Source organism: Monodon monoceros, unplaced genomic scaffold, assembly GCF_005190385.1.
Source record: "Monodon monoceros isolate NGI ecotype Baffin Bay Population unplaced genomic scaffold, NGI_Narwhal_1 Super_Scaffold_16, whole genome shotgun sequence".
Taxonomy (NCBI): Eukaryota; Metazoa; Chordata; class Mammalia; order Artiodactyla; family Monodontidae; genus Monodon; species Monodon monoceros.
This window is the reverse complement of record NW_021703772.1, coordinates 1,073,857-1,097,849: the sequence shown is the minus strand read 5'-3', so window position 1 is coordinate 1,097,849 and position 23,993 is coordinate 1,073,857. Positions and strand designations below refer to the sequence as shown.

Sequence of the window (23,993 nt, the reverse complement as noted above, 5' to 3'; positions counted from 1 at the left end):
TGGGTAGTGAGAGAGAAAATTGGAGGGGCGGCACACGGCAGTCCGCGAGTGGCCGAAGCAGCATGGTGCCATCGACTCCCCGTCCATGCTGGGTCCCCCACCTGGCTGCCTTCTAGTCATCTGGTCTACCAGCCGATGGGCTCTGGTGCGAATGCTGCCGCCGGCGCCCAGCGGTCTCCTGCTTCCTTCTAGGAGGTGCGGGATGAGGTCCTCTGCTCTTGACTTGGGAGGGGATAGCCCGCAGGCCTCTGACCCCTGGACCCCTCACCCCCTAACCATTTCTGGTGCCCCTATCTTGGCCTGGTTTGTCTCCTGCCCCATCTCCCTCCTCTGACTTCAACACCGTGTCATCACCATGACTGGGGCGTCGAGCCAGTTGGGTCTCTTTGTCCTGTATTAGAACACAGTCTGGAAAAGACTGCCAGTGGCCGTTCCAGTGCGCGAAAGCGTGGGCTGGTCCTCGTCTCTCCTGACCTGCACCGTCACGGAGCGCTGCCGGGCCTGATGCTGCCCTCGGGGGGCAGGAGTTGTCCTGGGAACCCCGAGTTCTGAGTCACGTGGAGCTGGGCTGGGGCCGCCCTGAGTTCTGAGTCACGTGGAACTGGGCTGGGGCTGCCACTCCTGATGGGACCACCCCAGGGTCTTCGGAGACTCAAGGGGGGGGTGTCCCAGTCTCCACCCTCCCCCGAGGTACCGTTTGTGATTTGTTGTCTGGGGTGGGTGATGGTTTCAGCCTCGCCCTTGGCCTTCCTGACAGGCGTCTCTGACCCCAGAGAGGGTGTTGGTCGTTTGCACATGTGAATCCCAGTTACATGTTTGGAGACCAGGAAGTGACGCCATTGCCCGTTGGGAGCCGGTCCTGGCAAGATTCCACTGTCAACAGCCTCCTGTGTCCCACCCTGGCAGGGCCCATGAGGATGTGCCAGAGGTCAGTGTCAGCTCAGGACCTGAATGCCCACTGGTTCTCAAATGTCTGGACGTCCCCTCCCTCTCCCTGAGCGCAGCCAAGGAGTAGAGGGCCTAAGGGCCAGGTGGGTGGGAGCATCTGGGGGAATCTGTTGTGCACACTTGCTGTTGGGGGAGGGTCCTTCCTCTTGGAGCCCGGCTACCTCTGCAGTCAGTGGGCCCAGGCCTGGCTCTCTCTGCCCTGCAGCTGGAGCTTCTTCTTGAGTGACCAGAGGCGGCCTCACACCTGGCCCCCAGCCACCTGCCCTGTCACCCTGCTGTCCGTGTATCTCAAACCCCTGGACGGAACGAGACCACCACCTGTGCCACCAGAGGCAGGCCCCTGTCGCCAGGCGCAGTGGGTGATCCAGCTCCAAACCCCATGGTATCAACTCTTCTTGGACCTCGGAGGCGACACGAAAACAAGTTTGGGGTGCAGGATATTTACAGGGGAAGGAGGGGAGGTCTGACACGTGCATCCGGAGTCCCACATGGGGCTTAAATGCAGGGTGTTTACACCCCGCCCGGCTAGGTCTCCCCGGCAGGTTACCCCGTGGGTGTCCTTAGAAGAGGTAGCAGAGCTTCACGTGAGGACAGAGAAGGCGGCCTTCTGTGAGCCAGGATGGGGGCTCCGCCAGGAACCAAATTGGCCAGTGCCTTGACCTTGGACTTCCAGCTTTGAGAACTGGGAGAAATCAATGTCTGTGGTTAAGCCTCCGAGCCTGCGGTGTTTTGTCCTGGCAGCGACCGAGACAGGCTGCTCCTGATTCTTGAGCCGTGGCCGCAGCCTTCCCTGGAGTGGACTTTCTCTCTAAGCCTCCACAGGGTGCATGTGCTCTCTGCAGCCGCCACTGCCTCGAAGAGCTCGGTCCCGAGATCGGCTGGGGTGTGGAGGGGTGCCTCCAGACCCACACGTCCCTGCCCAGCCTCAAAGCCCTTCTGCAGTCGGCCAGCTCACCCGATGGCCCTGCCTGGACGACCAGTGTCACTGCCAGCCAGCTGTGTGCCGGACGCCTCTCCCTCGGGCCAGCCTGGGGCTCCCTGCTCCACCGGGGCGGTCTGGGGAGGCCTCCGGGGGGCGCACTTGAGCTGGGCCACCGTGTCTGAACTCTTGTCAAACACTAATCCCCTTCCCTTTCCCACTTGCTTCGCTTCGAGGCACTTCATTTACGTGAAAATAGAGAAAGCCAGTGCACTGTCTCACCCCGTGAGGGTTCAGACGGGCCTTGCGGAGCGCCACCCTTCCAAAGGGCCAACACCACTGGCCTCCCGCCCTGGGCAAGGCGCCAGGACTCCCAGAACCCCAGAAGGTGGGCGTGGGCCTTCCCGGGGCAGAGGTGGGACGCTGCCGGCTTCTCCCCAGGAGCCCGTGGGGTGACTCACGGTTCCCCTCGGCCAGACACCCTCGCTGTGCCCGTCTGGGGAGAGTCCTGGTCCCTCGCTGGGTGAGGGCCCCGTCTGGGTCCCACGGCGGGGTCGTTTGAAGGCCAGGACTGCGGCCGCTGCAGATGGGAAGGTGCCCACCACCTGGGCTTCTAGGCCACAGCTGGCGCAGCGGGCGCCGGCCTTGTTTACTGAGCCAGAGGAAGCAGAGTCTGGGCACTGAGAGGCAGGGCGCCGTCGGGGGTGGCCTCCGTGCCCTAAGCACCAGGCCCCCGCCTGCCGTCAGCCCCAGGCTTGCGCCAGCTGTTACATCATCCCTTCACAGTGACCAGCCACCGGCCGAGCTGAAGGGGGCCCTGCGCCAGGCCAGCCTCAGGAGCCAGGCAGGCCCAGTTCCACTGCACACGGTCGCCTCGTAGCTGAGCCACCGCCAGCGCAGCTTGTGTCCTCTGGGCTCCAGTGTCCTCGCCGTCCGGGCTCTGGCCACACCGACATGGTATCCTGTGTCTGCTCTCTGGCCCTCCGGTTTGCCCTGGACTCCCGGGTCTGGATGCGTCTGCTCGGGTGGGTCCGGCGCAGCCCAGGTCTGCCGACGAGGGGAGTGAAGGAAGGGGCCTGCTCCCGGGGGTCTTCCGGGGTCTGAGCCCATCCAGCTGCGGTGGCCGTGCCCCCTCCCGCCCGTGGTGGGACTCCTGATGCGTTAGAAACCTCGGGCCTTGTCTAATATCATGTCTGATGCTGGCCCCCAGGCCCAGTGCAGGATCCCCCGGGTTGAGGGGGACCGCAGAAGGCGGGGCCCCCGCAGGCTCTGGGACGGCCTGGGGCCCCAGGGGCGCCCACTGCTGCCTCAAGCCTCCACTATACTGACTGACACAGACTGGGACCCTACTCTGGGCCCACCTGGGCTCCACGGAACCCACACCAAGCTGAGTGCCCTGTGCTGAGCCCAGGGCTGTGTCCAGGGCCAGGCCCTGCCTGGGGTCCCTGTTCTGTGGACATGCCACTGGGGGCCTCCCTCCCATGTGCCGTGGCCCTGGATGGCCCAGAGGGGCGGGCCAGGGGGTGTGCAGGTGAGGACGCCTCCTTTCCTGGGCTTTCCCAGAAGACTTTGCCCTGAACCGTCTGCTTGAGTTTTGTGGTAAAATCACTTCCTGCTCCATGGGCAGCAGGCAGCGCCTCCTCGGTGGGAACCGAGTCCTACCCAGCCCTGAGCCTGGACCTTCTCTCTCGCCATCCTCCCTCCCTCCCTAGGCCTGGTCAGCTTGGGGGCGGCAGAGCTTCCGGGGTGAGTGTCGGGATCCTGGTGCTCTGAGAGCGATTGTCAGGGAGGGCGCCCTGCGGGGCAGGGTTCCCGAGCAGCAGGCAGGATGGGGCCGGAGTGAGTGGGCCTGGCTCTCAGGTGCTCCAGGCCCTTCCTCTCTGTCTCTCTGTCTCTGTCTGCCTCTCTCCATTCCTAAGCAAGCCCTTTCTCTCTGTCTCTACCTCTCTGTCTCTGTGTGCCCCTCTCCATTCCTAAGCAAGCCCTTTCTCTCTGTCTCTGCCTCTCTGTCTCTGTGTGCCCCTCTCCATTCCTAAGCAAGCCCTTTCTCTCTGTCTCTGCCTCTCTGTCTCTGTGTGCCCCTCTCCATTCCTGCATATGCCTCGTTCAGTGTCCCGTTTACGCCTCTTGCAGCGTTACTGAATTCTTTTCTTCCCTGACGTGTAACATTTAACGGAGCTTTTGCTGCCGTGTGAAGTGAAGGGAGAAGGCACTTTGCTCCTGGGGACACTGAGTTCTTACGACAACACGTGGCCCAGGACATGGCTGCTCCATCAGAGGAAGAGTCCTTTCTAGTTGAGAGGACAAGCTTTGGGGCAGGCTGGGCCCGCCCGTCCCAGGAGTGCTCGGCTCTGCGGCTCTGGGGCCCTATCTGTCTCCAGGGTTCTGGCCGCAGCCCGGGGGTGTCCAGTCTGTGCAGCGACCTTCAGGCCATTCCTCTCTGATCCCTGGCGAGTACAGGCTGCATCTGCCCAGACCGCACAGCCCCGAGTCCGGCCTGGGAGCCTGCTCACTCAGGGTCCCTGGGACCAGTGGCTGTGGAGGTTTAGTCAGGGGCACTCCTGTGCGCGATTTCCTAAGCCTCCCGCCTCCCTCCCCGCTGCCCCGCCCCTTCCCCCCACCCCCACCCCCACCCCGACACACAGGGCCAGGGCCTGTCCTCAGCTGCCTGGGACTCCTGGTCCCTTCACGAATCACCCAGGAAGTGAGGCTGCAGGCTGAAGAGCCAGCACTGGCTCGGGCTGGGCTGGGGCTGAGCCATCCGGGGCCAGGCCAGGTCCCCTGCAGGTTCCGGGGCCTGGGCAGATGTGATGCCGGGGTGCCGGGGCATACGTGTGCGTGTCTGTGGGCTCAGCCCTCATCCCCCAAGCCCCATGGACGGGACCGCCGGCATCTGCGATCCCTGTCCACCATCTTGCTCCCCCAGTCCCTTCATTCTGAAGCCCCTCTGTGAGCACGTGCAGCTCCAGGCATGCAGGCTCCTCAGGTTGGACTGTCTGCACACAGGTCACCCAGAGAGTCATGACAATGAGGTGATAGGTGACGCATGGGGGTGGCGGTGGGGCTGGGTGGTCTTCGACCAGCCTGGGGTCAGCCAGGTGCAGGGCAGGGGCTGGCGGAAGAACCGGGCACCCTCAGAGAATGGAAAGGAGCTCTCTGTGCCTGCAGTGCGGGGAGTGGGCTTGGGGAACGAGGCAAGAGCTGAGGCTGGAGAAGCATGTGAGGGTTCCGAGGCCGTTCCAGGAGCTGGGGTCTCACGTCTTGGGCAGTGGGAGCCATGGCAGTTTCAAGCAGGGCCCCATGTGTGCCTGCTTGACATCTGTCTCTGGCTGGAGTCTCAGGAACGACTGGGGGGAGGGGACCAACCAGAAGGCTGCTGCCTTCTTGCAAGCGAGACAGGAGGGTGTCCCGGTGGGCGGGGGCCGGGCGGGGGGCGCTGAGGGGAGAGGGCAGTGCTGTGGTCTGCTTGGAAAGCAAAGCCCGCAGAACGAGATGCTTGATGCTTCCTTAATAGGTTTGGTTGTGCAGATGGACGTGAGGAGAACTGGGTGGGACCTTCCGACCCACAAGCATGGTGTAGCTATCCATTTTTGACAGTTTAATTTCTCTCAGCGATATTTTGTGGTTTTGAGCATACCTGTTTTCCATTCCTAGTTTGCTGAGAGTTTCTGTCATAAATGGGTATTGAATTTTGTAAAATGATTTTTTTGCACCTATTAAGAGGATTATGTTCTCCTTTATTTTATTAATATAGCGAATTATATTGATGGATATTCTAATGTTAAAATAAACCTTACAATCCTGGGATACTTGTGCATGGTGGATTATTTGTTTTCTATATTGCTGGATTCAATCAGCTAAAAATATTTTATTAAGGATTTTCGTGTCTATGTTCATACATGATGTTAATCTGTAGTTTTCTTGTAATACCATCTTTGTCTAGTTTTGCCATGAGGGTAAAGCTTGTCTTTGAAAATGTGTTGAGAAGTGTTCCTCCTTATTTATTTTCAGAAAGTGTTTAAGATTAGCATTATTTCATCCTTAAATGTTTGATAGAATTCACCAGTGACATCATCTGGGTCAGGAGTTTTCTTTGTGGAAAGGTTTTTAATTATAAATTCAACAACTTTAATAGATGCAGGCTATTCAAATTTTATATTTCTTCTACAAATTTTGGCAAGTGGTGACTTTCAAGGAATTTGTGAATTTCAACTGAGTTGTGAAATGTCTCCTAATAAAGTTATTAATAAGGTTCCTTTATTATTGTTCTAATGTCTGTAGGATCTAAATGATATGTCCTCCTTCATTCTTGATATTAGTAATTTATGGATTTTTTTTCCTTTTTTTTTGAACTTTTAAATGTTATTTTATTTACTTTTTTATACAGCAGATTCTTAGTAGTTATCCATTTTATACCCATCAGTGTATACACGTCAATCCCAATCTCCCAGTTCATCCCACCACCACCCCCCCGCCACTTTCCCCCCTTGGTGTCCATACGTTTGTTCTGTACATCTGTGTCTCAATTTCTGCCCTGCAAACTGGTTCATCTGTACCATTTTCCTAGGTTCCACATATATACGTTGATATACGATATTTGCTTTTCTCTTTCTGACTTACTCGTCTCAACAAATGACCCAATTTCGTTCCTTTTTATGGCTGAGTAATATTCCATTGTATATATGGACCACATCTTCTTTATCCATTCGTCTGTCGATGGGCATTTAGGTTGCTTCCATAACCCGGCTATTGTAAATAGTGCTACAATGAACATTGGGGTGCATGTGTCTTTTTGAATTATGGTTTTCTCTGGGAATATGCCCAGTAGTGAGAGTGCTGGGTCATATGGTAGTTCTATTTTTAGTTTTTTTAGGAACTCCATACTGTTCTCCATAGTGGCTGTATCAATTTACATTCCCACCAACAGTGCAAGAGGGTTCCCTTTTCTCCACACCCTCTCCAGCATTTGTTGCTTGTAGATTTTCTGATGATGCCCATTCTAACTGGTATGAGGTGATACCTCATTGTAGTTTTTTTTTTTCTTTCTTTCTTTTGTGGCACGCGGGCCTCTCACTGTCGTGGCCTCTCCCGTTGTGGAGCACAGGCTCCGGACGCGCAGGCTCAGCGGCCATGGCTCACAGGCGCAGCCGCTCTGCAGCATGTGGGATCTTCCTGGACCAGGGCAGGAACCCACGTCCCCTGCATCGGCAGGCGGACTCTCAACCACGGCGCCACCAGGGAAGCCCGTTCTCATTGTAGTTTTGATTTGCATTTCTCTGATTATTAGTGATGTTGAGCAGCTTTTCATGTGCTTCTTGGCCATCTGTATGTCTTCGTTGGAGAAGTGTCTATTTAGGTCTTCTGCCCATTTTTGTATTGGGTTGTTTGTTTTTTTAATATTGAGCTGCATGAGCTGTTTATATATTTTGGAGATTAATCCTTTGTCCGTTGATTCGTTTGCAAATATCTTCTCCCACTCTGAGGGTTGTCTTTTCGTCTTGTTTATGGTTTCCTTTGCTGTGCAAAAGCTTTGAAGTTTCATTAGGTCCCATTTGTTTATTTTTGTTTTTATTTCCATTACTCTAGGAGATGGATCAAAACATGTCTTCCTGTGATTTATGTCAAAGAGTGTTCTTCCTATGTTTTCCTCTAAGAGTTTTATAGTGTCCGGCCTTACGTTTAGGTCTCTAATCCATTTTGCGTTTATTTTTGTGTATGGTGTTAGGGAGTGTTCTAATTTCATTCTTTTACATGTAGCTGTCCAGTTTTCCCAGCACCACTTATTGAAGAGACTGTCTTTTCTCCATTGTCTATCCTTGCCTCCTTTGTCATAGATTAGTTGACCATAGGTGTGTGGGTTTATCTCTGGGCTTTCTATCCTGTTCCATTGATCTATATTTCTGTTTTTGTGCCAGTACCATATTGTCTTGATTACTGTAGCTTTGTAGTATAGTTTGAAGTCAGGGAGTCTGATTCCTCCAGGTCCGTTTTTTTCCCTCAAGACTGCTTTGGCTATTCGGGGTCTTTTGTGTCTCCATACAAATTTTAAGATTTTTTGTTCTAGTTCTGTAAAAAATGCCACTGGTAAGTTGATAGGGATTGCATTGAATCTGTAGATTTCTTTGGGTAGTATAGTCATTTTCATAATATTGATTCTTCCAATCCAAGAACATGGTATATCTCTCCATCTGTTGGTATCATCTTTAATTTCTTTCATCAGTGTCTTATAGTTTTCTGCATACCGGTCTTTTGTCTCCCTAGGTAGGTTTATTCCTAGGTATTTTATTCTTTTTGTTGCAGTGGTAAATGGGAGTGTTTCCTTAATTTCTCTTTCAGATTTTTCATCATTAGTATATAGGAAAGCAAGAGATTTCTGTGCATTAATTTCGTATCCTGCAACTTTACCAAATTCATTGATTAGCTCTAGTAGTTTTCTGGTGGCATCTTTAGGAATCTCTAGGTATAGTATCATGTCATCTGCAAACAGTGACAGTTTTACTTCTTCTTTTCCAATTTGTATTCCTTTTATTTCTTTTTCTTCTTTGATTGCTGTGGTTAGGACTTCCAAAACTATGTTGAATAATAGTGGCGAGAGTGGACATCCTTGTCTTGTTCCTGATCTTAGAGGAAATGCTTTCAGATTTTCACCATTGAGAATAATGTTTGCTGTGGGTTTGCCATATATGGCCTTTATTATGTTGAGGTAAGTTCCCTCTATGCCCACTTTCTGGAGAGTTTTTATCATAAATGGGTGTTGAATTTTGTCAAAAGATTTTTCTGCATCTATTGAGATGATCATATGGTTTTTCTTCTTCAATTTGTTAATATGGTGTATCACATTGACTGATTTGCATATATTGAAGAATCCTTGCATCCCTGGGATAAACCCCACTTGATCATGGTGTATGATCCTTTTAATGTGTTTTTGGATCCTGTTTGCTAGTATTTTGTTGAGGATTTTTGCATCTATATTCATCAGTGATATTGGTCTGTAGTTTTCTTTTTATGTAGTATCTTTAGTTTTGGTATCAGGGTGATGGTGGCCTCATAGGATGAGTTTGGGAGTGTTCCTTCCTCCACAATTTTTTGGAAGAGTTTGAGAAGGGTGGGTGTTAGCTCTTCTCTAAATGTTTGATAGAATTCACCTGTAAAGCCATCTGGTCCTGGACTTTTGTTTGTTGGAAGATTTTTACTCAGTTTCAATTCCATTACTTGTGACTGTTCTGTTCATATTTTCTATTTCTTCCTGGTTCAGTCTTGGAAGTTTATACCTTTCTAAGAATTTGTCCATTTCTTCCAGGTTGTCCATTTTATTGGCATAGAGTTGCTTGTAGTAGTCTCTTGGGATGCTTTGTATATCTGCGGTGTCTGTTGTAACTTCTCCTTTTTCATTTCTAATCTTATTGATTTGAGTCTTCTCCCTCTTTTTCTTGATGAGTCTGGCTAATGGTTTATCAATTTTGTTTATCTTCTCAAAGAACCAGCTTTTAGTTTTATTGATCTTTGCTATTGTTTTCTTTGTTACTACTTCATTTATTTCTGCTCTGATCTTTATGACTTCTTTCCTTCTGCTAACTTTGGGTTTTGTTTGTTCTCCTTTCTCTAGTTCCTTTAGGTGTAAGGTTAGATTGTTTATTTGAGATTTTTCTTGTTTCTTGAGGTAGGCTTGTATAGCTATAAACTTCCCTCTTAGAACTGCTTTTGCTGCATCCCATAGATTTTGGATCGTCATGTTTTCATTGTCATTTGTCTCTAGGTATTTTTTGATTTCCTCTTTGATTTCTTCAGTGATCTCTTGGTTATTTGGTAACGTATCGTTTAGCCTCCATGTGTTTGTGTTTTTTACATTTTCTTCCCTGTAATTGATTTCTAATCTCATAGCGTTGTGGTCAGAAAAGATGCTTGATGTGATTTCAATTTTCTTAAATATACTGAGGCTTGACTTGTGACCCAAGACGTGATCTATCCTGGAGAATATTCCGTGCACACTTGAGGAGAAAGTGTAATCTGCTGTTTTTGGATGGAATGTCCTATAAATATTAATTAAATCTATCTGGTCTATTTTGTCATTTAAAGCTTCTGTTTCCTTGTTTATTTTCATTTTGGATGATCTGTCCATTGGTGTAAGTGAGGTGTTAAAGTCCCCCACTATTATTGTGTTACTGTTGATTTCCTCTTTTATAGCTGTTAGCGGTTGCCTTATGCATTGAGGTGCTCCTGTGTTGAGTGCATATATATTTATAATTGTTGTATCTTCTTCTTGGATTGATCCCTTGATCATTATGTAGTGTCCTTCCTTGTCTCTTGTAACATTCTTTATTTTAAAGTCTATTTTATCTGATATGAGTACTGCTACTCCAGCTTTCTTTTGATTTCCATTTGCCTGGAATATCTTTTTCCATCCCCTCACTTTCAGTCTGTATGTGTCCCTAGGTCTGAAGTGGGTCTCCTGTAGACAGCATATATATTGGTCTTGTTTTTGTATCTATTCAGCAAGCCTGTGTCTTTTGGTTGGAGCTTTTAATCCATTCACGTTTAAGGTAATTATCCATATGTATGTTCCTATGACCATTTTCTTAATTGTTTTGGGTTTGTTTTTGTAGATCCTTTTCTTCTCTTGTGTTTCCCACTTAGAGAAGTTCCTTTAGCATTTGTTGTAGAGCTGGTTTGGTGGTGCTGAATTCTCTTAGCTTTTGCTTGTCTGTAAAGCTTTTGATTTCTCCATCGAATCTGAATGAGATCCTTGCCGGGTAGAGTAATCTTGGTTGTAGGTTCTTCGCTTTCATCACTTTAAGTATATCATGTCACTCCCTTCCGGCTTGTAGAGTTTCTGGTGAGAAATCAGCTGTTAACCTTATGGGAGTTCCCTTGTATGTTATTTGTTGTTTTTCCCTTGCTGCTTTCAATAATTTTTCTTTGTCTTTAATTTTTGCCAGTTTGATTATTATGTGTCTCGGTGTGTTTCTCCTTGGATTTATCCTGTGTGGGATTCTCTGCGCTTCCTGGACTTGGGTGGCTATTTCCTTTCCCATGTTAGGGAAGTTTTCAACCATAATCTCTTCAAATATTTTCTCGGGTCCTTTCTCTCTCTCTTCTTCTGAGACCCCTATAATGTGAATGTTGTTGCATTTAATGTTGTCCCAGAGATCTCTTAGGCTGTCTTCATTTCTTTTCATTCTTTTTGCTTTATTCTGTTCTGCGGTAGTGAATTCCACCATTCTGTCTTCCAGGTCACTTACCCGTTCTTCTGCCTCAGTTATTCTGCTATTGATTCCTTCTAGTGTAGTTTTTATTTCAGTTATTGTATTATTCATCTGTTTGTTTGTTCTTTAATTCTTCTAGGTCTTTGTTAAACATTTCTTACATCTTCTTGATCTTTGCCTCCATCCTTTTTCCAAGGTCCTGGATCATCTTCACTATCATTATTCTGAATTCTTTTTCTGGAAGGTTACCTATCTCCACTTCATTTAGTTGTTTTTCTGGGGTTTTATCTTGTTCCTTCATCTGGTACAAAGTCCTCTGCCTTTTCATCTTATCTTTCTGTGAATGTGTTTTTTGTTCCACAGGCTGCAGGATTGTAGTTCTTCTTGCTTCTGCTGTCTGCCTTCTGGTGGATGAGGCTATCTAAGAGGCTTGTGCAAGTTTCCTGCTGGGAGGGACTGGTGGTGGGTAGAGCTGGGTGTTGCTCTGGTGGGCAGAGCTCAGTAAAACTTTAATCCACTTGACTGCTGATGGGTAGGGCTGGGTTCCCTCCCTGTTGGTTGTTTGGCCTGAGGCAACCCAACACTGGAGCCTTCAGGCTCTTTGGTGGGGCTAGTGGTGGACTCTGGGTGGGCTCACGCCAGGGAGTACTTCCCAGAACTTCTGCTGCCAGTGTCCTTGTCCTCACGGTGACCCACAGCCACCCACCGCCTCTGCAGGAGACCCTCCAACACTAGAAGGTAGGTCTGGTTCAGTCTCCCGTGGGGTCACTTCCCCTGGGTCCCAATGTGCACACTACTTTGTGTGCGCCCTCCAAGAGTGGAGTCTCTGTTTCCCCCAGTCCTGTCAGAGTCCTGCAATCAAATCCCACTAGACTTCAAAGTCTGATTCTCTAGGAATTCCTCCTCCCATTGCCCTAGCCCTAGGTTTGGAAGCCTGACATGGGGCTCAGAACCTTCACTCTAGTGGGTGGACTTCTGTGGTGTAAGTGTTCTCCAGTTTGTGAGTCAACCAACCAGAAGTTATAGGATTTGATTTTATTGGATTGCACCCCTCCTACCTTCTCATTGCGGCTTCTCCTTTGTCTTTGGATGTGGGGTATCTTTTTTGGGTGAGTTCCAGTGTCTTCCTGTCAATGACTGTTCAGCAGTTAGTTGTGATTCTGGTTTTTTCACAAGAGAGAGTAAGAGCACGTCCTTCTCCTCTGCCATCTTGATTCAGGCTCCAATACACAATCTTGTATTATGTGTGTTTTACAAAATGAGGATATAGAGGAACACAGAGATCATCTGGCCATAGCTAGTAAGTAGCAAGTGCTGGGATTTAAAGTCAGTCTGTTTGTATCCAGTCTGAGTTCCATTGCCTCCAGCTGATCAAGGAGTGAATGATCCTTTGTCTGGATTTTTTTTTCTTGATCAGTTTAGCCAGAGGTTTACCAGCTTCATTGATCTTTTCAAAGAACCAACTTCCATTTTATTGATTTTTCTCTGTTGTTATTTTTCTATTATATTACTTTTACCTTTTCTTATTTCCTTTCTTCTACTTACTTGGGTTTAGTTTGTTGTTGTTGTTGTTTCATAGCTTCCCAAAGTGAAATCTTAGATGAATGATTTTAGGCCTTTTCTCTTTCCCAGTATCAGCACTTAAAGCTACAAGTTTTTCTCTAAACACTGCATTAGCTTTATCTCACAAATATTGATAAGTTGTGTTTTCATATCAATTAGTTCAAAATATTTTCTGATTTCCCTTTGATTACCTATTTAACCTTGAGTTTGTTATACTTATGTTGCTTAATTTCCAAATATTTGGGCATTCTTTAGATAGCTTATATCTTTTGCTACTGATTTCTCATTTAGTTGTGTTGCATTTGAAGAACATATTCTATATGATTTAAATCCTCTTAATTGTTCTGAGACTTGCTTTCTGGCCCAGTATATAGCCTATTTTGGAGACTATTCGTGTGTACTTGAAAAGAATGGGTATTCTGCTCTTGTTGGGTATGCTGCTCTGTGGACATCAGTGTGGGCAAGTCGATTGATGTTGTTCAAGTCTACTATATCCTTAATAATTTTTTTCTCAGTTACTGAGAGAGGAGTGTCAAAATAACCTATCATAAGTGTGGATTTGTCTACTTATTCTTCTGAGTCGATCCTTTTATCAATATGAAGTGTCACCTTTTTATCTCCAGTAAGAGTCCCTGTATTGAAGTCTACTTAGATAACAATACAGCCATCCCAAATTTCTTATGATTAGTGTTTTCATTTTACGTCTTCTTCCATTCTTTCACTTAGCTTTCATTCTTTGCTTTTAATCTATCTGTTTGTTTAAAGTGTATATCATTTAGAGAGTGTATTGTCACTTCTTGCATTTTTAATCAGTTTGATAATCTTTGCCTTTTAATTGGAGTGTTTAGACCAGTTATATTTAATGTGATTATTGATATGGTTGGGCTAGATCTACCATCTTGCTATTGTTTTCTATTTACCTCATCTATTCTTTGTCTCTTTTCCTCCCACTTTTGGATTAATTGAGTACTTTGTTTCATATTCCATTTATGTCCTCTGTTGGTTTATTTCTTATGCCTCCCTGTTTTATCTTTTCAATGATTGCTATTGTGCTTACAATCTGCATACTTAACTTATCAATGACTGATTAGATGTAGGAGGGAGGGGAAATTTGTGTGTTAAGAATGACACTCAAATATCTGGCCTGGGCAACAAGAGGGATCATTCTCTGAGATGGGGAACTTTGAAGGAAGATTACAGCATGGGGGTATGACGAAGGGGCTTGATGATGTGGTCAGTTCTGGTCAAGTTGCGCTTAAAGTGCTTGTTATATGTCCAAGAGAAGATGCCTTGTGGACAGTCCATGTGTGGTCCAGAGGTCTGGGCTGGAGCTGGCAGAGCGGTCAGGGGATAGGGGTGATTCTTGAATCAACAGGACTGGGTGAATCTGTATGGAGAGTGTGTGATGGGGCGAGAAAGGGCCCAGGACCAAACCCCAGCAAACCCCAAGTTAGGGACCCACATGGAGAACAACAGGGATGTGAGAGGAGAAGCCAGAGAGGAAAGAGCAAAATAAGGCGAGTGCACCACTGTCTCAGAGCCAGAAGGGCAGTGGCCCAGCAGTTAGCCTGTGCCCTGGGTCCTGCGGCCAGATCCAGACAGCATGCAAGGGGGCCTCAGAGGCCATCTGAGGGCCTCCCCCTTACCTGTGCACAGGTACCTGGTGTGCATTAGACCTAGTTAACGTTTCATTAAAACATTTTAAAAGTAAAGAACTAGGGATAGTTCATCTCTGCCCAGTGCTGCTGGGAGATGGAACAAGGTGGTCTGCCAGGGCCTGCTGGGTCTACGACATGGCAGCCAGAGGGCCCCCTCAGGGAGGATGCCTCTATGTGCTGACCATGGTGGGTCCCAAATCCCAGTGGCGGAGCAAGGAGGGGTTGAGAGAAGCAGACACTGTGCGTGCAGACGTCTTTTGGGAGAACGTGTGGGCCTGAGGCACTGTACTGTCCTCTAGCCAGGCTCTGCAGAGGGCTGAGCCCCCAGGGGCGGCAAGCAGTCAGCCAGACCCAGGCCAGTCTTCTCCAGAGGGGGAAGCGCAGCGGGGGGAGCATCGCAGCACCATGGCCGACAAGGGGCCCATCCTCTCGGCCGGCAGCGCTTCCCTGGGGACGGGTCTCATGAGTTGTGTCGTGCTCTGTCCTGCTCCGGAAGCTGCTCTTGCAGCCAGCCGCCCCCTGGGGCACGTTCCGCACGCCCCACCCCTCTACTGGCCGCTTATCTAAACAGGAGCAGCCCCAGCAGCTTTCCACAGCCCTGCAGTCTGACCAATCTGCCCCAGTACTGACTTCCTGGAAGTGCAGCCCCACCACATGGGGCTGTGCAGACTGACTCTGACCTCAAGCAGGAGACCAGCTGCTTGGCTCAGGGGCTGCCAGAGGGCGCTCAGCAGATAGCGGGGGGAAACGAACAGCTGGTAGATGGGGTGGCAGGCCTGCTGCAAGGGGCCCAGAACGGGCAGGTGGGGGAGGTAAGAGCAGAGGTTGGTGGCCCAGGTGAGGGTGAGCAGGTGCGAGGGTAGGGCCCATGAATCCGCCCTGAACTGCTGTGGTGTGTGTGCATGTACATACACGTGTATGCATGTATACATATATGTGTATACATGTATCTGTGCCTGTGACTGCGTCTGTCTGTGTACGTGTGTGTGCGCATATGTATGTGTGCATGTGTGTGTACATGCACGTGTATGTACATGCGTGTGTATATACATACATGTGCATAGGTGGGCGGGGTGCTTGTTAAGTTGGGCTCGCCCCAGACAGACTGGCTGAAGCCAGCCTGAGCTAAAGGCCGGCTGCCCTTAGGGGAGGGGGGAAGGGGGAAACCCCTCATAGAGAGACAGGAGCCTTTCAAGGGAGACGCGCCCCCTCCTGCTCTGAATTCAGCTGCTGACTTTAAGGCAAGGATGATGTGTGCTGGGCACACACTTGGGTTGCTCTCTGCCCATTGGACTCCCCAGCCCGAGGTCGCCGCCGGGAGCAGGGCCTGGGAGCTGCTGTTGGGCAGTGGGGGCCCCTGCAGGGGACTGGCCACCTGGTGAGGAAGGAGAGCGGAGAGTGGGCAGGGGATGCCCGGGTGGGGTGGCGCGGGCCAGGATGGCCATCTCTGCTGGGAAGGGAAGCCCGAGACCAGGTGGGGTGCTGGCGCTGGAGGGCCGCCCGGGGACATGGAGTCCCGGGGGGGCTGTCATGGGGCCAGCAGCTGCCTTCCAGGCAGAGAAACCCCAGGCAGAGAAAGGGGAAGGAGACCCTGGAGCAGGCAGGAACCTGCGGTTGGAGCAGCGCCACGGCCCACCCACCGCCCCTGCGGGAGGGGTCCCGGGGTTCAGGGCAGGTGACGGAGCGGGCGGCCTGGGAGCCACCCCAGAGGAGGCCTGATGGGCCGTCAGGCGCCCCTGCCCTCAGCCAGCTGGGAGAGGACTGGACATCCCTGGCTTGGCCTCTGTTGGGCACCAAGGGGTCCCAGGGTGAAGGGAGCACGGGGGTAGGAAGGGGCTGCAGAGCATAGGAGAGCGGAGGCGGGGTCTGTCTGGGGGCACCAGGGGTTTACGAGGGGGACTGGGTGGGGGAGCTTGCAGTGAGAGAGTAGCGGCGCCGGGACGGCCGGACGCCAGGGCTGCCCGCCCCAGGGCACCAGAGTGCGTGCTCTGGACCCATGGCCTCTGTCCGCCGGGCCCCTGGCCTGTGTGGTGGTCACAGACAGAGGGACATTCCAGAGCCTGGAGAGCATCTGCAGCGCTGGCCGTCTGACCAGAGGACCACAGGCTCCCCGCCCCGGATGTGCCTGCTCGTTCCTGGAAACAGGGCAGCCATCCTTGGGCCTCTCAGAGCCGGCCCCCCGTGGGCTCCCTGGCCGGGTGGGGACCGGGTGGCAGTGGAGGCCAGAGGCCGAGGGCAGGCAGGCGGCGTGGCCGCCACGTCCTCCCTGGTGTTTCCAAGCCCAGTGCTCTCCCTCTCTGGCTGCGTCCCACTGACTCCACCGTTTAAGGGGGAAACACGAGCCCGTGCGGGTGACACAGTGGGCGTCCAAAGGTGGCCCGTGGGAGCTGGCCTCCCTGTCCCCTGTCTGCAGCACAGCCAGGCCCTGAGGGCGGCTGACGGGGCTCTGGCACCCCCTGCCCTCCTGCCCACACCCTTCCCTGCTCAGCCACATTTGCTGAGTGGGTGAACGAATGAGAGAATGGGGGGCAGGGTGAGCAGGGCGGGTCACAGAGGCCACGTAGCGGCTTTGTGGAAGGACAGAGGTGGCAGCCGCAGGGGCAGGGGCTGGAGGCCTTCCGCGGGAGGGCCCCTGCTGGCCGTGGTGGTATCTGCCGCTGAGCCAGGCGGGGCTGGCGGGCAGGAGGTGGGGTCTAGGAGGGAGGCGGGTGGCTTTCCCCGCCCCTCAAACCACTCCTGTGGTGCCGTCCCCTCTCCGCCCGGCCAGCGGGCAGTGCATGGAGATGAGTCATGGGTCGTGCCCGAGGCCCTGCGCTGGCGGCCGGGTGAGCGCCAGGCTTGGCACAGAGCAAGTCTTGGGTTGAGGGCACCTCGGGCCGAAGAGCTGGACTCGGGCAGGCAGCCCCTCCCGTTCCACGTGCCCTTGCTGACCGGCCACCTCATCTGCCCACCTAACGCAGACCCTTCCCCAGCCATGCACCTGTGTCTCTATTTTTATAAACTTTTTATTCCGGGAAGCTCAACTATATATCAAGGTAGGGAGTCTAGTACAGAGAACCCCAGGTCTCCTGCCCCATGAGGATCAACTCCCCGGCTCCTGTCCAATTCCAGCCACTGTGTCACCCCAGCCAGTGACACTTGAGTGTGCTTCCAGCAGACAGGAGGCCAGCCAAGGTGCCATGAAGGCGCCCGAGGACAGAGGGCTGATTCCTGGCCTCGTCCTCTTGCTGGCCGATTCCCAACGTCCAGTCACAGAAGGATGCCTTCCCCAGGTGGCTCTCCCCAGGTGGCAGGCAGTTGGGCCTGCGAGGCTCCATCTGGCCGTGCCTCTGGTCTGTGGATCCCACCGCCGGGTCCCCTGAGGGGCTGTGAGGCTGTGGGCAGAGCCGGGGGCCTGGGCTCATCCATTGCCCCTGAGAGAGAGAGAGAGAGACCGACCAACCTGCAGGGAGACAAAGGGAGTAAGGCTGGGAAGAGCCAGGCCGGGGGGTGGGGGGCAGACCCAGCAGAGAAGGGCTCCTAGAGGCCAGCGGCTGCTAGGTGAGGGGACGGGGGGACGGTGCCGGAGAGGAGGGGGCGAGGGGGCAGCCCGGACCGGAAGGGTCTGTCTCCTGCCTCTCCCGGCCTTCCTCTGGGGAGCTGAGGCTGGTCTGATGGCTCAGGGGGGACCCAGGGCCCAGGGCCTGCGGGGGAGAAGCAGCCCGCCCAGTGCGAACAGGGCCGGCAGCGGTTCAGGGTGCGGGGGGAGTGTTGAGCGGGAGCTCGAGTAGCTGACGTGAGGACCCGGGACAAGGCTGAAGGGACTGCGAGGAAGAGCGGGCGGCCCAGGGCAGGGCTGCCGGCCAGCGGGAGGAGGGCAAGGGGGATCCTCTTCCTCCCCCGAGCCGTGTCCCCATCGCCCGCAGTTTCCTGAGGGGTGTGCCCCCATCCTCCTCCACTCCCCGCGTGGCGTCCTGCAGTCACCCCCGCCTTGCCCCACTACGGTGACAGCAGGGGCAGATGACAGGGCCCCCAGGCTGGCTTTTGGCCAAACCAGCGGGAGGCGGGAGGGATGTTTCCTAGGCCTGGTTTCCGAGAAGAGGGGAACAGAAAGTGCCCGCAGTGACAGAAGTCCACGCCTCCTCTCTCAGCTTCGCAGGGATGCCAGGCCCAAGGCTGAGCCCAGGGCCCACGGGCCCACAGGTCCACGCCATCCTGGCCAGGCGCCTGGGCCAGGGTGAGGCAAGTGAGGCCTCGGCCTCGGCACATCTATGAGGCCCCGCAGAAGTCAGTAATCAAGATAAACTGTCCTTCGGTGCAATATTTCAATACATCAGAGATAATGCAGAATCCACGAGAACAGAGAGTCAGCGTATACTGGATTAAAGGCAGGGTGGTGGGACCAGCATTCCTTTGCCTCAGGCCGAGAGGCGCGATGGAAAACCAGCCTCCACGGGCCCGTCAGGCTCTGGAGGTGCCTGCTGCGCGGGGTCCCCCTCCGCCTGCGCCAACGGCCACATCTCCCTGCGGGCAGTCCAGCTGCCCCGTCCGCCCAGCTGTGCTGGGGATCGTGCGAGAGAGGTTGTGGCTCATCTCCAGCCTTCTGTCCCGGTGCCAAGGCAGGTGTCGCGCTTCCATCTTCCAGGAAGCCCCTCCCCCTCTCCGCTCCTCCCACCTCCCAGGTCCAGCTCCAGGGCCTCCTCCTTCAAGAAGCCTCCAGGTCCTGACCCGCCCTCTGTGAAGCCTCGCGATATGACTGCACGCTGCCCCCGTGCTGGGTACGCCCACCTGGCCCATGGCCCCCGCCCCCGCCCCCCGCCAGCCATGTCCAGCACGTTTGCCCACGCGTGGGGCGGCGAGGGTGGGCACAGAAGAGGGGCAGACCGTAGTGTAGAGTGAGGTCGGAGTGGACACAGAGTGTATGTAGCCTGGGGAGGACAGCCTGGGTGGGTCAAGGCCCTTGGCCAGGGGCCACACTGCCCGGCTCAGGACACCCCACCTGGGTGTCCTCAGGGTCCTTCGTCCTCTTTCTCGGCCAGGGTCCTGAATCCCCCACTCTCAGGGCTTTGTCCCCTCCTTGACCCTGACGGCAGGGGCCTCGCTGCCACCCGAGGTGAGGAAGCTGGGGCCCCGGAAGCAGTGAGGTTCCCGGGTGGCGGTGCGGTAGGGGCCCTGGGCCACGTCCAGAGCCTACGCTGGAGTGACTCCGCCTCCGGGGGGCACTTCCCTCGAAGGGAGGCTCACCTAGATAGGGTAGTGATGCATATCTCCCAGCTGCAGCTGTTGCCAGCAGCCTTTTTCTCTCAAACCCCAAACGTTCGGAGGGGTGGGGGGCCGGGAGGAAGGGGCAGGAGAGACCCTCCTTCAGACATGCGCCTGGACCGCCACCACCCACGGGCCTGCCACGTGGGCTCCCTAGCAGGTGCAAAGCCGGAGAGGAGGGTGCTGGGACGAGGCGCGGGGGGCTCTGTCTGAGCCTGAGCACCGAGGCTCTGGGGGCTCCACGGTGGGTGCCAGCAGCGGGGTCCTTCCCGGTCCTTCTCTGAGGAGGGTGCTTTATGGTTTTGAGACCAGCCGGCAGTGAGAATGGGCCAGGCCTCTCGGAGCCCCGGGGATCCAGTGGGACTTGAGGAAAGGACCCGGCCCTCCCCTGAGCAGCCCCAGCTCCCTCCACTGGGAGGGAGCTGGCCGAAGGGCCGGTAGAGGGAAGGGCCGTGGGGCAGGGAGGTGGGGAGAGACGCTCCATCCCACTCCAGGCCGACAGGGTTCTGAGCCTGCGTCCACTCCTGTTTACAGCGCGCCCGCTATGGGCCAAGAATCTGCTTGTTCCTTGGCGCTGGCCACCCGGCTGGATTCTCCGGTTGGGGCCCCTGCTGACCGGTGAACGGGATTTGTTGAGGCCCTACTATGCACGAGAGTGGGTGGGGTCCCAGAACAAGGACACAGTAGACATTCAGGGGAAGCCCTGTGGAGGACGCCAGGCAGGGTGGGGGGGTAGGGAGGGGCCGGGAGAGGAGGCTGGGGAGACTGGGGGTCGGGGGACGGGCAGAGAGCAGGCAAGGCAGGGGAGGAGCCCACGGCAGGACCCTCAGGCCTGGGTCTGGAGGGTGGAGCCCGGGCCCTCCTCAGGGGCCTCTGGGCAGGGTCTCTGCAGGCTTAGGAGGCCTGGGCCAGCCACTCCCCTTCTCGGGCCTCAGTTTCCGCCTGTGGAGATGGGCAGGGCTGGGGTCGGAGCTCTCCCAGCCCCTGGCAGTCTGTGCAGAGAGAGGTGCTGAGGCCAGGTGCTGCGGGACCCAGGCGGAGGGCTGCGTACCCGGAGGTGGGCTCTGCAGGGGGCGGGAGTAGCCCTTTGAGCAGGGTGTCCCAGCCCTGAGCTCAGAGCGGGGAGAAGAGAACGCCCCAGGAGGGCCTGGCGGAGCGGGGGGGGGGGGGGGGAACTGTAGACCAGGGGAAGGGACGGTCTGGAAAGAAGGCCCCTCAGGAGGTGGGTGTGACGAGGTGCAGCTGGTGGAGGGGAGGGACGAGCCTGCGGCTGGAGCAGAGCTGCAGGAAGCCCCCGTGTGTCCGCGGTCACCCCGTCAGCGTCAGCGTGGGTGTGGTGCGTGCGAAGGTGCAGGGCCTTCCCGCCAGCGTGCCGGGGTGGGGTGCAGGCACCGACCGCAGCCACGGGGCTCAGCCCTGGGAAAGGCTCAGCGCCATCCAGAGAGGCCAGAGACGATGGGAGAGAGGATGCCTCCGCGCCGCCGGGTGGTCTGGACTCGCTAGCTCGGGCCGTCTCCAGAGCGGGTGCTGTCTTAGCAAGCACACCGCTCCTCTGGAGGTGTTGACACAGGCGGCCCCTGGCACCCCACTTCCTCTCCCAGAAACTCCCCCAGGCAGCCCTGGGGTGGGGCTGGTGCAGGTGGTGGGGAGCCATGTCACCCCAACTGTGCTGTCATCAGCCTGCCCACCGCCTGCCGGCTTGAAGGAGGCGTACAGTCAGCGGGACCGGCTCACCTCAGCCCTGCTTCCCCACCACCCCCATCAGGTAGCACCTGCGTAGGCTTCGGCGGCTCAGTGCCAGCAGGCCAGTGCCCCTGGGGCCAGGGGTCTCAGAGCGGAATGAGGGCTGGGATGGGGTCTCAGCAGGTGGGAGCTGGGATAGGGTTTTGAACCTCAGCAGAGTGTCCTGATGGAGGAGATCTGCGGGAGGTGATGGTCTAGAAAGGGGGCATGAGCGTGGACAGCAGTGCAGAGGAACTTAGGGTGTCTCCCAGGGCCTGGACTCCCACGTCATTCAAGTCTCTGAAATGTATCCGTGGGTTGAGACAAGCATCTGAAGCTGGAAGAGGAGGTATCTGAGTGGGGTTTTCCTAGCACAGTGAGCGCTGCTTTGTGAAACTTGTCCTGGATCCTGGGCTATTTCTAAAGTGCGGTCCCAGCTCCAGAGGTCGCTATGGTGCCCAGGCAACGGGGGTCTGTGCCCACTCTCTGCCCCAGATCCCATTCAGGGAGTCTGCGGGGTTCCTTGGGGGGCCAGCAGGGAGGGCTGGCGGGAGGCTGCGCTGTGCTCGGACCTCCCAAACATGACCAGACTTATCTCCAGGTGACAGCAAAGGTATTTCAGCGCATAATCAGAGGGTGGCTTCCTACGTCTTGCAGGGGAAGCCGACTGATCTCACTGTCACCCCTGGAGCAGGAAGCGACACCTCTGAGGTCCTCCTACCCCTCGGGCCAGCCTCCCCCAGCAGGAACTGGCAGAGGGCCCCTGACAGCCGAGCACCCCGAGCACCGGCCGTGCTGCAAGGGGCCGTAGCCGCCACAGGGCAATGGCTGCACAGTGTCTGTTGGAGGTGACAGGTCTGTACATCCAAGCAGGAGGCCAGCTGGGGCCCCTGTTCTCCACAGAGGGCCCCACGCCCTCGCCTGGCACAGGCAGGGACCTCAACTGGTTGCCATGCCTTCTGGGGACCCCATGCTATTGAGCTGGACCTTGGGACTTGAGTCCCCAAACTTTTTTCACCCTAAAGGACAGAGATGAGGTGCCACGAACAAGGCATTTCCTCAAAGTCTCGTGTGCACCTTGAGACTCTTGCAAAGTTGGTGTCCTTCTCCCTGACAGTTAGTTTGTTTTATTATAAAAGGGAAAATTGAAAGACTGCAGTTAGATTTTTTAACTTTCCTGCACAAAATATTGGGCCACACTGAGGCTACACTGAAAGTTATACGCCCCGGGGTGTGTGGACCGGGGCCCAGACCCTAGGCAGCCGTCTGAGTGGAGGGCATCAAGGGAGGGGACAGGCCTGCCTCCTCTTCTCCTGCCCAGGCAGTGCCCTGGGCTGTGGGTGATCCAGAAGAGACAGCAGCCATCCACTGGTGCGGCACCACTGGCCCGAGTAGTGAGGGGTAGGCCCTGGACCCAGCTCGGGTGGGGAGATGGCACGGAGGACCCCCTGTGGCAGCTGGGCCTGCAGAATCAGGGGACATTCCCAGTAGGCTCTGAGGGTTCTGGGCTGGGGGTGCCACACACAGCTGGCCTGGCTGTGGCCAGCAGGGCAGGCGGACAGGAAGGGAGGATCCCAGCAGTTGTTCCAGTGGGTTCTGGGGTCTGAGGAGACTGCCTGCATGGGTCTGGGGGTCACAGAACCTGTGCAGAGTGACGTGTCGCTCAGAACAGGGAGAGAACAAGCAGAACCCTGCAAAAACGAGGAGGGAAGCTCCTTAGGGGCTGTAGAGATTTCATACACAGTGAAAGGGCCCATGAAAATGTAACTGCTTGCAAATGTGCAATTTATAATTCAGCAGAGATGGAATGGGGGCAACTGGTGGAAGACTTCTGCTCTGGCTACAGTCTGTGCTCCTGCCTCCCTAGTGGCCTGTGGCCTGGAGGCTCCCAGGAGGCCGTGGCTGAGGAAGTGGGCGCCCCCCATGCCGGACACCAGTGAACCCGACTCTGCAGCCGCGGGCTCTGGAATACTCTTCCCTTCCTGTGTGGGGAGGGGGCCGGTGGAGCAGAACACACCAACCTGGCTGTGGGCCCTCCCCTGAGTGGACTGAACCCCCTTCCCTACCTCACCTAAAGGTCAGCGAGCCCCCAACAGGGCCTGTGCCCATGGGGGAAGGAAGGCCACTCCCGCCCCACCCCTCCAGGCCCTTCCAGCCAGAGAAACAAAGGTGGGGGGATGGGAGGGGGTCTGGTGGGCGGGCGCCACTCACGCATGTGTGCTCCATGGTCCCGCACGTTTGACACCAGCACCCCCGGGTGCTGCCCGGCTCAGGGTGAAGCCAGAGCCTGACCTTTGCACCATCTGCCCCGGCCCTGAATGTCAGAGCGCTGACCCCGCCCACCTCCACCCTGGTGAGCTGATCCCAGCAGCCCCGGGCTGTGTCACGGAGCACGCATGGAGCACTTCCAGGGGAGCGAGAGGCACGGAGGGTGAGGCCACATGCGTGCTTCTGATGACAGGGTGTACGACGCCCAGGGCCACCCTAAGGCCGGCTCTGAGCCACGGGTCTGCACCCGGAGGAGCAGGGCTGCCCTCATGGCCCTGGCTGTAGGGAGCTCAAGGGGACTCCTGACCCCAGGGTGGCCTCAGGCCAATCTAAGTGGGACCTCAGGGCAGAGAGCTGGGGAGGTCTCGGAGGGAGGGAGGGAGGGAGGGAGGCTGGCGCCTGGGGTGGCCCCAGCCACTGTGCCCTCAGGAAGAGGATAAAGCACTGGTAGGAGGGAGGAGGGGGTGTCGT

General features: G+C 54.9%; 1 protein-coding gene across 9 annotated transcripts in view; it reads left to right on the top strand.

Moving 5' to 3' along the window:
* Nucleotides 1-3,546: 3,546 nt before the first annotated feature.
* The window catches only part of GPR35 (G protein-coupled receptor 35), a 26,942-nt gene continuing 6,495 nt past the window's right edge, over nucleotides 3,547-23,993 (top strand). The window contains exons 1-3 of one of the 9 annotated variants that reach the window (XM_029225221.1): nucleotides 20,794-21,297; nucleotides 23,122-23,331; nucleotides 23,503-23,685. In XM_029225221.1, the coding sequence (XP_029081054.1) occupies nucleotides 23,651-23,685 (35 nt within the window). In that variant the 5' untranslated portion in view covers nucleotides 20,794-21,297; nucleotides 23,122-23,331; nucleotides 23,503-23,650. Of the gene's footprint in view, nucleotides 3,614-19,555; nucleotides 19,777-20,793; nucleotides 23,332-23,502; nucleotides 23,686-23,993 lie in introns of those variants that run through there. The other 8 variants (XM_029225218.1, XM_029225217.1, XM_029225220.1 and 5 more) reach the window with 8 other exon arrangements.